The 11,802-nt window shown below is 48.4% G+C and overlaps 1 protein-coding gene across 1 annotated transcript; it reads right to left on the reverse strand.

Annotated features, from left to right (window-relative positions):
- Positions 1–2,413: 2,413 nt before the first annotated feature.
- DYNLL2 (dynein light chain LC8-type 2) lies at positions 2,414–11,412 on the reverse strand. Its single transcript, XM_027870470.1, has 3 exons — positions 11,317–11,412; positions 7,110–7,248; positions 2,414–4,473 (listed from the first exon to the last, which is right to left on the reverse strand). The coding sequence occupies exons 2-3, from the start codon at positions 7,239–7,241 to the stop codon at positions 4,336–4,338; spliced, it is 270 nt and encodes an 89-aa protein (XP_027726271.1). The 5' UTR covers positions 7,242–7,248; positions 11,317–11,412; the 3' UTR covers positions 2,414–4,335.
- Between the last annotated feature and the right edge of the window lie 390 nt (positions 11,413–11,802).

Here is an 11,802-nt window from a genome sequence, read left to right on the forward strand (position 1 = left end):
CAGGGTAATAAGTATAGAAGGTGGGGTTTGAATCACTTTCCCCAGAGGCTGATAAAAGCAAGGGATGAACCCCATAGGTCTGGGAGGGAAGACCTTTCCTGTTAAGCTGTGGAATCTAGTGGCATGTGGGGCCAGGGGTACAACTGCCCCTCTCCAGCACTAAAGAGCAGAAAGAGGCCACGATGCAAACCATTTATTGTGTTGCTTCCATCAAGTTATAAGCTACAATACTTCCTTCTTTGGGAAAAGGGGAGAAATAATTAATTCCAACAGACACAGAGAAAGAAGATATCAGGATTATGGAACCTGCCTGGGCAAAATCTGCATTGTGACTTCCCACTCATCCCCAGTTCCAAAACAGAAAAGTCATTAAGCCAGAAAAATCAATGCCTCCCCCTCTCCCCATGGCCAGCTGTCTCCCCACAGCTGCCACCTCAAATGACTCCCCCACCCCTGAGGTCCTAGTTAAAGACAAGCATAGAGACTGCACAGAAAAAAGCTCCAGGGTAGAAAAATAACAGAAGAAACATGGTAAGGCCGAGTGGACCCAAGGAGAAAGAACATAAAAGTACACATGACAGCATATGACCTACCTTTTTTTCCCAGGTTGAGGCCACTTCCTCCAGAAAGTCCTCCAAGGTTAGCCTGTCATTCTTCAGTCTCTACCTACTGAGGTCCTTGCCTCTTCTCAACCAAGTAGTATAGAGGGACTTTCTGCAGGTGTTCCATTTGTCTGATCTCCCACAAAGCTTGATTTTACAGAGTGGATACCCACTCCATACAGTAAGAACTTACAAGCTGTCCAGTTTCCTATCTAAAACTACAGAGACACACAGACGCGCGCGCGCGCGCGCACACACACACACACACACACACACACACACACACACCTTTCCCAGGGTAGGAGATGGAGGTCTGTATTGCCCATCCCATTAAAGAAGAATGAGAAATTTCCTTGGGTCTGAGTCTGTTTCTTCTCCAAGATCCCACTCCAAAAGACTTCTTTCCTTCCCCCAAGCCCCCTGGATTGGATATGTTAACAACCCCCTTGCCACTGCTCGAAGGGATGCTATGTCTCCATAGTGGGTATGGAAAGAAAAGTCCCTCCAGAGCCATCTTTACCACTTAAGCAGGACTGTCCAGGTAGCTACAGCCATTCCCACCATGTAGTAATCAGCCACAAGCAAAACCAAGCTACAAATACAACTGGCCAGAAAGAGCAGTCTGGGGACAAGTCTTCATACAGCATGTAGCATTCCTACCCTTTTCCTTTTTTTTTTTCTTTTGAGGGAGAGAACAGGAGAGCAAGGAAGCCTATCTCCTCTCCCCAACTTTGTCTCTTAAGAATGGTCTCTGCAAAGCAGGGCAAGGGGCACTGGGCTACAATGAGGATCATTAAATAGAAGGGAGGCTTGGGTAGACGTTCTGGAGCCAATCAGGATGGATATGGATTATAATTAACACCTCCCACCCACAAGCAAAGGAAAAAGAACATTCAGTTGAGGGGGAGAGATGGAGAGATCATGGGGAGGAGTAAAAGTCATTTTATGCAGGAAATGGAAGTTGGGTGGCCCCCAAAGTCCCCTGCTTTTATTCTTCCCTAGTTTTTGATCCCTAGGAGTCACAAAAGTCACTTCCAAATTGGGACTCCTATTCCCTTCATAGGGATGCTTTGAGTGCCCTTCAGAGGGGTCCTTCTCAGAGCCCAAACTGCAGTGCAGGGTAGTCAGATGCTAAGGGAACCAGACCCTCTTGACTAAGGAAAACACCTAGGCGAATGGCAAGAATGCTAGCATAACCTGGTTGGATAAGAAAAGGTACCTTTAATCCAAAGGGTGGCTGACAGCAAGCTTTGCCTCTTCTTCCCTTCTTTACCTTCATCTCCCTCATACCTGGTAGAATCAAATCAAAAGGCAGTAGGACAGTTCCTAATTTCCACTGAGAACCCGGTTTCTGGGATAGTCCTGTCTGCAGCAACAAGGGCCTCCCCTTCCTCTGTCTCCCACCCTCCACTTTTAATTTCCCCACTCACCCACAGGACCTTTAGAAACCACCATAGGTAGTTTCCGGTCTCAACTTGCAATTTGCTTGTTACAGCAGATGGGACCTTAGACACAGGTGGGGCACTGGAGATGCATACGAAAATTCACCTCCCTAACACCAAGTGTCTAACCAAAGTGTCCAAGCCTAAGAATGAATCTACTGTCCAGAAGACCACACCTCACCCCCCCCCACACACCCCCAACAATTAAACCCACTGCTAGGCACTGCATCTGTAACCTAGTAACCAGACTGATCCTTCAACTGGTTATCCTACCTCCCCTTAACTCAAGGAATAGTGGGAAGAAATCCTTCCAACTTGAATCTGTCCAACTCCCTTACCCACTCCATCCCCCAAAGAATACAAAACAAGTTTGAAGTGCATCAATCAACTTTTAATGTCCAAGAGAGGAATGGAGGCAGAGCAAGGGGGATGAGGAAGGGGGGGGCAGCCACCCCTGCTCCAAGAGAATAAAAACAAAAAAAGAGATGAACACAAACCAGACACTTTCACTTGGCCTTACAAGTCAAGGGGGTAGGGAGAGGGAGACAACACAAACTCAAACATTTATTTTAAAAAAAAATCTAATTAATATCCAAGCAATTTATCACAAACAGCACATCCTTCACTGCCCAGTTTATAATACAAAGAACATCCTATCACTGCCCAGCCCCACCCACCCCCCCAATGCAGGTTTCCTCTAGCATTGTAAAGAAAGGTGGAAAGCACAGAAGACTTGGGGGAAGGATAGCCCATTCTGCCAGGACTTAAGCTTGAAAAAAGGAGCTTCATTCATCCCTAATTCCCCAACATCTACCTCACCCCCATAACAGTATTTTGGACAAGACACAGGAAAATCAGCAGTTCAAGGCATTAGCTTTCCCACTCTCACCTCAATTTCACAATTTTGCCCTCTTTAAGCCTCTAATTCCCCTAAGCTGAAGCCCTCTCTCCCCTCCCCATCAGGGTTCCCCTGCTTCCTTCATGACTTTCTCCTCCCTTCATTGATGCTCCAAGATGAATTCCCATAGGAGCTCCCCAAAAATCACTTAACACATCCACCAAAGTCAACAGCTCTGCTCCGGAGCCCGGAAACACTGTCATGCACTCTACCAGAGGCTCCATATTTCACCAAATCATACCTTCTCTAGCCTACAACTGAGAACCAGCTCCAAGGACGACAGAATAAGACTTCTCCGGTCACACAATTGTTCCTGGGCATCCTTCTGTCTCCATCAGGGAGCAACAGCGTCTCCTGCACTAGGTAGCTAAACTAAAGTGATACTGTGGCCAGATCACTCAGCTGCCCCACAATCACCTTTACCTGTGCCCCTCTACAAACACAGACACACATACTCATTCTGTCTCTCTCAAAGACTTCTTCTCAAATACAGAAAGGAGGAAGGTTCAGACCCAAAGTCACTGGAAATTCCCTGGCCCATCAGCTAAGAGGGAGGCTAACCTAAGGGGACTCTTCCAAAGAGGTGGAGAAAGAGTTAATGAGTTGGATGTGGCCAGGTTGGGGATATGGAATGAGAGAAAATGGAATAATCTTGCCCCTAGCATCCTCCCAATCTGAGCACCAGCAGGAAAAAAAAATAGCCTAATGCACCAAATCCACAAAGACACACACACACATACACACCTCTTAGACACTCCCTTAAGCACTAATGAAGACAGCAAGACAAGTCTCTGCCCCCCACCCCCACCCCACCCCACAACAAATAGTTTCCAGGGCCTCTCTACAGGATTCTCATCCCCTGCCCAACTCACAATCCAAAAACACTTGGATTCACATTATGGGGGAACAAATCTCCCCTTTACTTAAGCCCTCCCCCCCATCCCAAACCTAACACATTACCCCATCCCCCTAGTTTTCCTCAAGCCTTCCAAAGAAGGCATCCACCACTGGGAAGGATTAAGTTGAGCACTCCAAAATCCTGGGGGTTCTCTGCTTCTCCTCTTACGCTTTTTGTAGGGGGATGGGAGAATTTGTTTTGAGATATTTCCTAGTGCAATACAACCAAAGGGGAGGGGGTATTTTTTTTTTTAAATTAAACAACAGAAAGCAGCCTTCTTCCCCAGGCAACTAAACAGAAGTAGGTTTTTTTTTTTGTTTTTTTTTTTTTTACTGCAACATATACACATGAAGTCGAGTATACAATCCATGCAGTAGCACAGCCATTGGAGAGGAAATCCTGGTGCCAGCCTTCAGTGCGAATAACAGTCCCAGCTCTGCCTGCTACCACCGCTGCCCACCTCCACCACCGCAGCCACCGCCACCACTGCACCACCTAGCCAGACTTGAAGAGGAGGATTGCAACTTGACCCAAGTAAAAATAGATGAAGTGCTTTGTCTCATGTGTGACGTAGCTGCCAAAATTTCGGCCCACAATACAATGCCACGTGGGGTTATATTTCTTGTCGAATTCCTAAGAGGAAATAAGAGTTAGGGTGATGATTAGGGAGGGTCTAAGGGGTGAGATCAGGGAAATCTATCATTAACAGTTAGGCCCCTGGGGATATTTGGCTGGTACCTTACCTGACTCCCTATCTACCACCACCTTCCCCACCCCCACACAATGACTTCAGCTCTTGAAGCTGTGGGAGCTCAGGTTCTAAGGCTAACTAGGTTCTTCCTCCACCCTTCATGAATAATGAATCACACCACAGGCTAATTATTCCAGCCCCTCTGGCCTCAGCCACTTTAGAGGTAAGCACTGGTCATCTTTCTCTTTCTCTACCCCACCCCCCAAACCCTAGTTCCCCTCAGATAATCTACATTTGGGGAATCTGGGAGGCCAAATAATCTCCCCAAATCATAAAGCACTACACAGAATACTTGGGCCTTGACTGCCTTCCAGACCACTAAGTCATCATGGTCTCAAGTGAGATGGAAGGGAGGAAAGTATTCCACAAACACCTGGAGACTTGGCTCTCTCTAGGTTGTTTGGTTAAAGTGAACCCCTATCAATCAACTTAAATTCTGCAGAATATAAATATTCTATTCTAAGAAAATGTAATCTCCCTGACAGTAGTCACTTTTGTTTTTGTCCTTGTATCCCTAGTATCTAACTCAACTATCTTGCACATGGTGCAAATTCTTTTCAATTTATTCTTCTTTCAGGTCCAGAATCATGAATAAGAGCCTAAGAAGTCATGATAAAACTCGAATTCATCCCTTCCATGGGCTAAATTAAGGAGATGTCAGCAAGGTGGATAATCTTCTATCTCTTCACCCCAGTAAGTTGTTCCCGGTTCTATAACTGCCCCGACAGAAGCAGCTTTAGGACCCATGGGAATGAAGTGTGTGCAGGTGTGTGAGAACTTTACACCGACACTTGGAATTCTGCTCAAGTGACCCAGCTGAGGTGGACAAATTTCTCCACAGACTATATAGTTCAATCAACTACATTTAAGAGGCAGTGGTATAAAAGAGGTATGTAATTAGGTGGTATAGTGGATAGTGCTATATGTGGAGTGAGGAAGATCAGAGTTCAAATCCAGCTTTAGACAATTTACTAGTGGTGTGACCCTTAGCAAGTCAACTTAACCTTACTCAGCCTGTTTCCTCGTAGTAAACAGCACTTATTTGACATAATTCTTTGGAGAATCAAAGATTAACATTTGTAAAAAGCTTTGTGAACAGCTATGTAAATATTAGGTATTCTCCTTGTTATCATATAAAGAATACCCAGAATGAGGACCTTGAGAGACCTGGATTTTTGTCCCAAATCTGCCACTAACCAGCTCTGGTAGCTTTGAGGGAAATTACTTCTCTGGGTCTCGGTTTCCTCACCCACGAAATTCAGAGGCTGGATGGATGATTACCATGTCCAAACTTTAGGGATCATCTGGTTCAACCTTCTCATTTTACAAGAGGAAGAAACTGAGCCTTAGAGGTCGAACCCCATGCCCAAAGTCACACTGCAAGTTAGTGGCTGAGCCATGAGATCCGAGCCCAAGTTTCCCTACCCCCAAGCCAGCGGTCTTTCGAGCAGATCTAGAATTGGTCTCTAACGTCCCCCTTCCGGTTCTGAAATACTATAATTCTAAGAGATGGCCCATTCCCATATCACACTGGGCCATTACCCAACTGAGATGTGATATTCTGATCAGAACCTCCACAAAGCATTTTCCTCCACTGGCTTCTGTCATGATTTTAGAGGTTATGTTTTCACTTTTGACTGTTCAGTAACTGACCACAAGATCCTGATATTGACCACCTCTCAAATCAAGCACTTAATGATCTCCAAAACACACACTTATGAAGCCACTTTAAAGGAATCCTATGATTTTTATTCTAAATACAAAACAAAAAGTGGTAACGAATAACATAACTTCCTCAGACTCTGAAGAGCAAGAGGTAACAGAGTGTAGGAGAAGATCAAAGGATTTAGAGCCAGAAGTGGGTTCTAGTCCTGGCTTTGTCAAAGAAGAGAATCCCTCCTTTGTTTATCTGCAATGTAAATCCTCATGAAGAAGAAGTGTAAGAAGAGAAGAGGCTTTTGAAGTCAGGAACAGTCCCATATCTGATACATATTGGCTATGTGACCCTGGGCAAGGTTATATTGGTAGTTACCAATCTGCACTGATATGATGATGTTTTGTTTTTCAGTCATGTCTGAAGTTTCATGACCTCATTTGAGGTTTTCTTGGCAGAGATACCAGAGTGATTTGCCATTGCTTCTCCAGCTCATTTTACAAATGAGGAAACTGAAGCAAAAAGGGTTAAGTGACTTACCCAGGGTCACACAGCTACGAAGGGTCAAGAGGCCAGATCTGAACTCAGATGAGTCTTCCTCACTCCAGGCCCAGCGTTCTATCCACTTTGCCACCTAGCTGCACCACTCATTTTGGCATTAGTAGAGGGATTTCCTTATACCAGTGAAAATACAGGTTTGGTGTTATTCCTGCCCCCCTCCCCCTTCCCAAATCCTATACATGATTCTCTAAACAGGCAAGATATATACATGAGTTAACGTGGCTGAGCTGTCCAGTACTCTTCTCCTCAAGCTGCTGAGTCAGCCACCCCATTCCTCAGCTCACCCCTCTTCCCATGCTGTACCTTCTTGATATAGGCAGCAATGTCTTTCTCTATGTTGTACTTCTCCATAGCCTGTGTTGCACAGTCAACCGCATCCTGCTGCATGTCCTCAGACATGTCTGCGTTCTTGATCACTGCTTTCCGGTCAGACATGGCGGCACTATAGCAAAAAACACATGTGGCGGTCAGTACAGCTCCTCATTACACAGCTCTGGGGTCTGAGGGCCCACTGGGTGAAGAACCTACACATTCTGGGGGCAGGAGAAAACGGCAGCCCTGCAATGATGAAGGGCTATAAAGTTCTCCCAAACTCAGGTAGCTTATTAGAGACTGACCAATTCAAAGGAGGAAAGGAATGAGAAACACAATCAACTTTATAAGTCCGGTAATCAGAAAATACAAAACAGAAGTAATGAATATAAACTCCCCTGACATGGGAGAGCAAGAGGCAATGGGCGTATGAGAGAAGAATAAAGGATTAAGAAGCAGAAATGGGTTCTAGTTCTGGCTCTGTCACTGCCTAAGTGACAATGGACAACTTATCTGATCACCTCCCTGGGACTCAGTTTCCTCATCTGTAAAATGAAGGGGTTAGACTGGATTCTAAGGTCTTTTTCCAACTCTAAATGGTATGGTTCCTATTTTAGAGGGTAAGAGACTTGGAGAATTCAGACTAAGGACCACATGTCAGCCTCCCACTCAGACCTTGTTGTACTTCGAATTCCTCTTTGACCATCCTCCACACTCCCCTGCAAAGGACGTGTCTCACTCCAGCACGGTCCAGTGGTTTAGTGCCTTAGTCTCAACTCCACCACTGATTGCCCACGTGACTTTGGGCAAGTTGGTGTCTCTGAGTCTCAGTTTCTACATCCACCAAGGGGATCTAATGTGACAATCCTCTTCTCCCCAGAAGGCATACTAAGTACTTTAAATATTTTGTTTCAATAAAAACAAAGTGGCAGATATGTGGATGATCCATGATACCTCTGATGTGGATAGTACTTTTATAGGTGGCATATCAATAGGAAAAACTATTATTTTAATGTTCCTTGTTTCCCATCCCTGTCAAAAAACCTCTGGTAGCATCCTGGAGCACTCACAGATCCAGAGTTTACCCCTGACTCAGACATAAAAGATAAACCACCAAAAGAGAGCATTCAGGTTTGTTTGCCTATGGAATAACAGTACAAGGAGAAGGAAGGATATTCAGGTGAACTCCACCCCCCCCCCCCTTCTCCCCCCCCCCCCCCCCCCCCCCCAAAATATTACACCTAACACCAAGCCATGGAGATCCCACCCCTGGAGCTTCCCCCTTGGCCTGACATCCAACCTGCGGGTTATGGGTAGTTTCTCATCCTATCCTCATTTTACCTTGGGCATGCACGTAAGATCTAGACAGTGAGAACTATATTAGTCTCCTCAAAATCAGAAGACAGAAAGTTCAATGACCTCTGGGCATCTTCTGTCTACCCCCTTCCCACCTTGACTCAAAGAATGCCAGGATTTGCCTGTAGCAAATAATTCTTCACTTGGTATTGTAAAAAAGGATACAATTGCTACAACTTCAAATGTGGTGAATGATACTAAAGCACGTGAAGTAGAGCACTTCTATCTGGCAGTGAGGTGACTCAGGAAATATGAGTTAAAAGGGCAGGCCCCCACTCCCAAGAAGTTGGCAGTGTTTGGCAGGCACAACCCTGTTGTAAGAAAGGGCCAGGAGGGGAAGCTAGGCAGTGCAGTGGACAGAGCACCAGCCCTGGAGTCAGGAGGACCTGAGTTCAAATCTGGCCTCAGACACATGATATTCACTAGCTGTGTGACCCTGGGCAAGTCATTTAACCGTGATTGCCTCACAAGAAAAAAGAAAGGGCTGGGAGACAAGGCTTCCATTCTGAAGCTGGTTGTCTCAGAACAACACAGAACATTCTTTCCTTCCTCCCATACAAGCCCTGCCAGGCCCGCCTCCTCCATCCCATCCCCATCGTGACCTTGAGCAAATCGTTGGGACTTCCTTTATCTCATTTGAACCTTCCCATTTCCCAGATCAGCTAGATACACAAAATACTGTAACCATAATTATTCAAAAGAAAGGTAAGTTCCTATTATCCTCATTCTAGATTCACAGGAAAGATGCAAAGGAGGCAGATAAGGATAGCACTTGGGAATAAGATTTGGTTTTAAACCACATTGGTATTGCCTGATAAGTCTTTCTGCTGCTCATTTTAATCATTTATTCAGAGTTACTATAAGGAGTGACAGTTTACAAAGCCTAAAACAGGAGGGTGAAGGAAAAGGGTTGGGGGGTGGCCCCAGGAAACACAAGTGCAAATTTAGCTGTTTTATCTAGCAATTTCACCTGCTTCTCCATCTCATCCCCAAAGTCCAAAGGAACAACTTTGTCACAGTAATTAAAACCCAGCCTACTCTCTAGAAAAGAGCCAGCCAGTTACATGTCAGTCTTGTGACTACAATGCTACAATTATTCCCCCTCCCCAGTCTCCCCTCCCCTTGTCTATGCCCCCTACACCCAAGCCAGTTCAGTCCAACGTGCCCAGGAAAGGAGAGAAAAGTCCTCAAGGCTTACCTCTCCCAATGGGAGAAAGACCCTGTCCTCAAAATGGAAGAATGAATAGAGGACTCAATAGTAAACTAGGAAGAGTTGAGTCACTACATACTTTTTAAGAGAACAGATAGTGGCAAGGGCTGCAGGCCAGCTCTCTTTAACTCTCACCCTCCATTTTGCATCAGTAGAGAAGGAATTTGAAGAGATTGTCAGAGCTTCCCAGATCCCTCAGTAACATCTACCTCTAGGAGCCTCCCTCCCCCACCCCCCTGCTGGCTAGGGATCTTGTCCCTTTTCCCTACTGTCTCTTTCTTCCCCAAGGGTTCGATCTCCAAAAGGGGATCGCTGAAGGGCAAGTGAGGTTCAGAAGTAAAAACGAAAATCCTCTTTTCTTTCCAGCCTGCCTGCCTCTGTCCCTCGTCCCTCCTCCTTCCCCCTTACACAAACCCTGCCAGGTCTGCAGGGCCTGGTCCACTGAGCCTTTCACCCCACCCCCATCGGCCTGGAGCTGGGCCGGGAGTGACTGGGCGTCCTCTCCGCAGGAAGGACACCCCAGAGGGGGGCAGCATCGGGAGCCGCGTCACGCCCGGTGCCCTCTCCACCCCATCCCCCTCCTCCCTCCTTCCTAGGGCCCCCAAACATCGGAGAACAAGAATCCTACTGAGGTAGGCGGGGAAACACCTCTGCAGTCTGGTGCCCCCACGGGACATATCTAAAGGGGCATACAAACCCGGAGAGTTCAGTCTCCCCCAGGGCATAGGCTGGGACTGACTACAAGTAGTCCAAGGCTAAGGGAGGGTTTAAATCGGGTCCAAACCCAGGGAAGTCAAAATCGCAACCCACCTCCCACTAGAAGAGGCTGGGGCTGCCTTAGAGGAATCGAAAGCTAAGATGGGGGGGGAACCCGAGGACATCGGAAAACCCACCCTCCCTTCCCCACCAGGCAGACCCTGGGGCAATCCAAGGCTAAGGGCGAGTCTAAAGGGGGTCCAAACCCAAGAAGGTAGGAATCCCCCCTCCACCGCCCGGCAGAGACTGTGCCGGGCAGCCTCTGTGCAGGCCAAGGAGCAGCACAGAGTTGCAAGCTGCACTCAACTGATCCTACTCCTCCAGGGGGGAGGCGAGCAATATGGGGTTGAAGTCCAAACTTGCTCCATATCTTGAGAGAGGCAATCAAGGCCTCGGATTCCTTCTGCCAGCCCCAGCCCCTTTTCATCCTCCCCCCACCCCCCTCCTTTGCTGGATAATAAAGGTGGGGCTAGGAGGCATTGTGGGAAGCAGCAGCAGGAGCCGCAGAGGGTAGAGCAGCTAGGCAGCCTCCAAACTGGCCCAAGGAACCATCTCTGGGCCCTGGAGGTGGAGGAGGTGGGGGAGGTGGAGGAGAAGGAGCGCAAAGGAGACTAAGGCCAAGAGGAACCCAGGGCCCCATCCCCTACCCTGAGGCCACCACTGTCCTTCCCCTCTCCTCCCACCCCCTCCCACCTCCACCCGGTGCCCCAGGCAGCCAGCTTCAAGTCCCCACCCACCAGGCCGCCAGTGTGGATGGGTTCCCTCCGCCGGGTCTTCTGGGGGGGGAGGGGGCCCCTCCACCATGCACGCAACCCTCCAAGCACACACTCCCTCCCTTCCCCCAACCCGAGCACAACCCCTGCCCCAGCCGCTCACCTTCACGGTGACAAGTCCTCGAACGCAATCCCCTCAAGGGAGCAAAAAGCAAAGGTGGTTGGCAAGGGAGACGATGCGGGGGAGGGGGTGGGGACGGGGGGGAGGGGGACGGGGGCGGTGTCCCCTTTGCTGCTCCTGCAGCTGCAGCCGCTGCAGGTCGCTCAGCTCCAGTGCCCCGCGGCCCCGGCCCCGGCCCCGTCCGCGCAGACCTTACTTCCTAGCTCGCTTCCTTCTCTCCCTCCCGCGCCCGCTCTCGCTCCCTCTTTCTCTCCCGGTTGGTAGGCTACTCCCACCCGAGCACAGCTCCTTTAGACTCTTCTCTGCTCTGCCGCTGAGCCCCGGCTGGCGCGCGGCCCCCACTGAAATACAGCCCCGCCTCTGCCCCCCCGCCCCTCCCCACGCGCCGTCTCCGGGCCTCCCCATTGGCTGCGCCAGCCCGGCCCCGCACTGCGGGCTTCTCCCCGCGCCGCTCTCGCCCCACATCTT

This window comes from Vombatus ursinus, unplaced genomic scaffold (genome assembly GCF_900497805.2).
Source record: "Vombatus ursinus unplaced genomic scaffold, bare-nosed wombat genome assembly UNPS02014797.1, whole genome shotgun sequence".
In the NCBI taxonomy this organism is placed as follows: Eukaryota; Metazoa; Chordata; class Mammalia; order Diprotodontia; family Vombatidae; genus Vombatus; species Vombatus ursinus.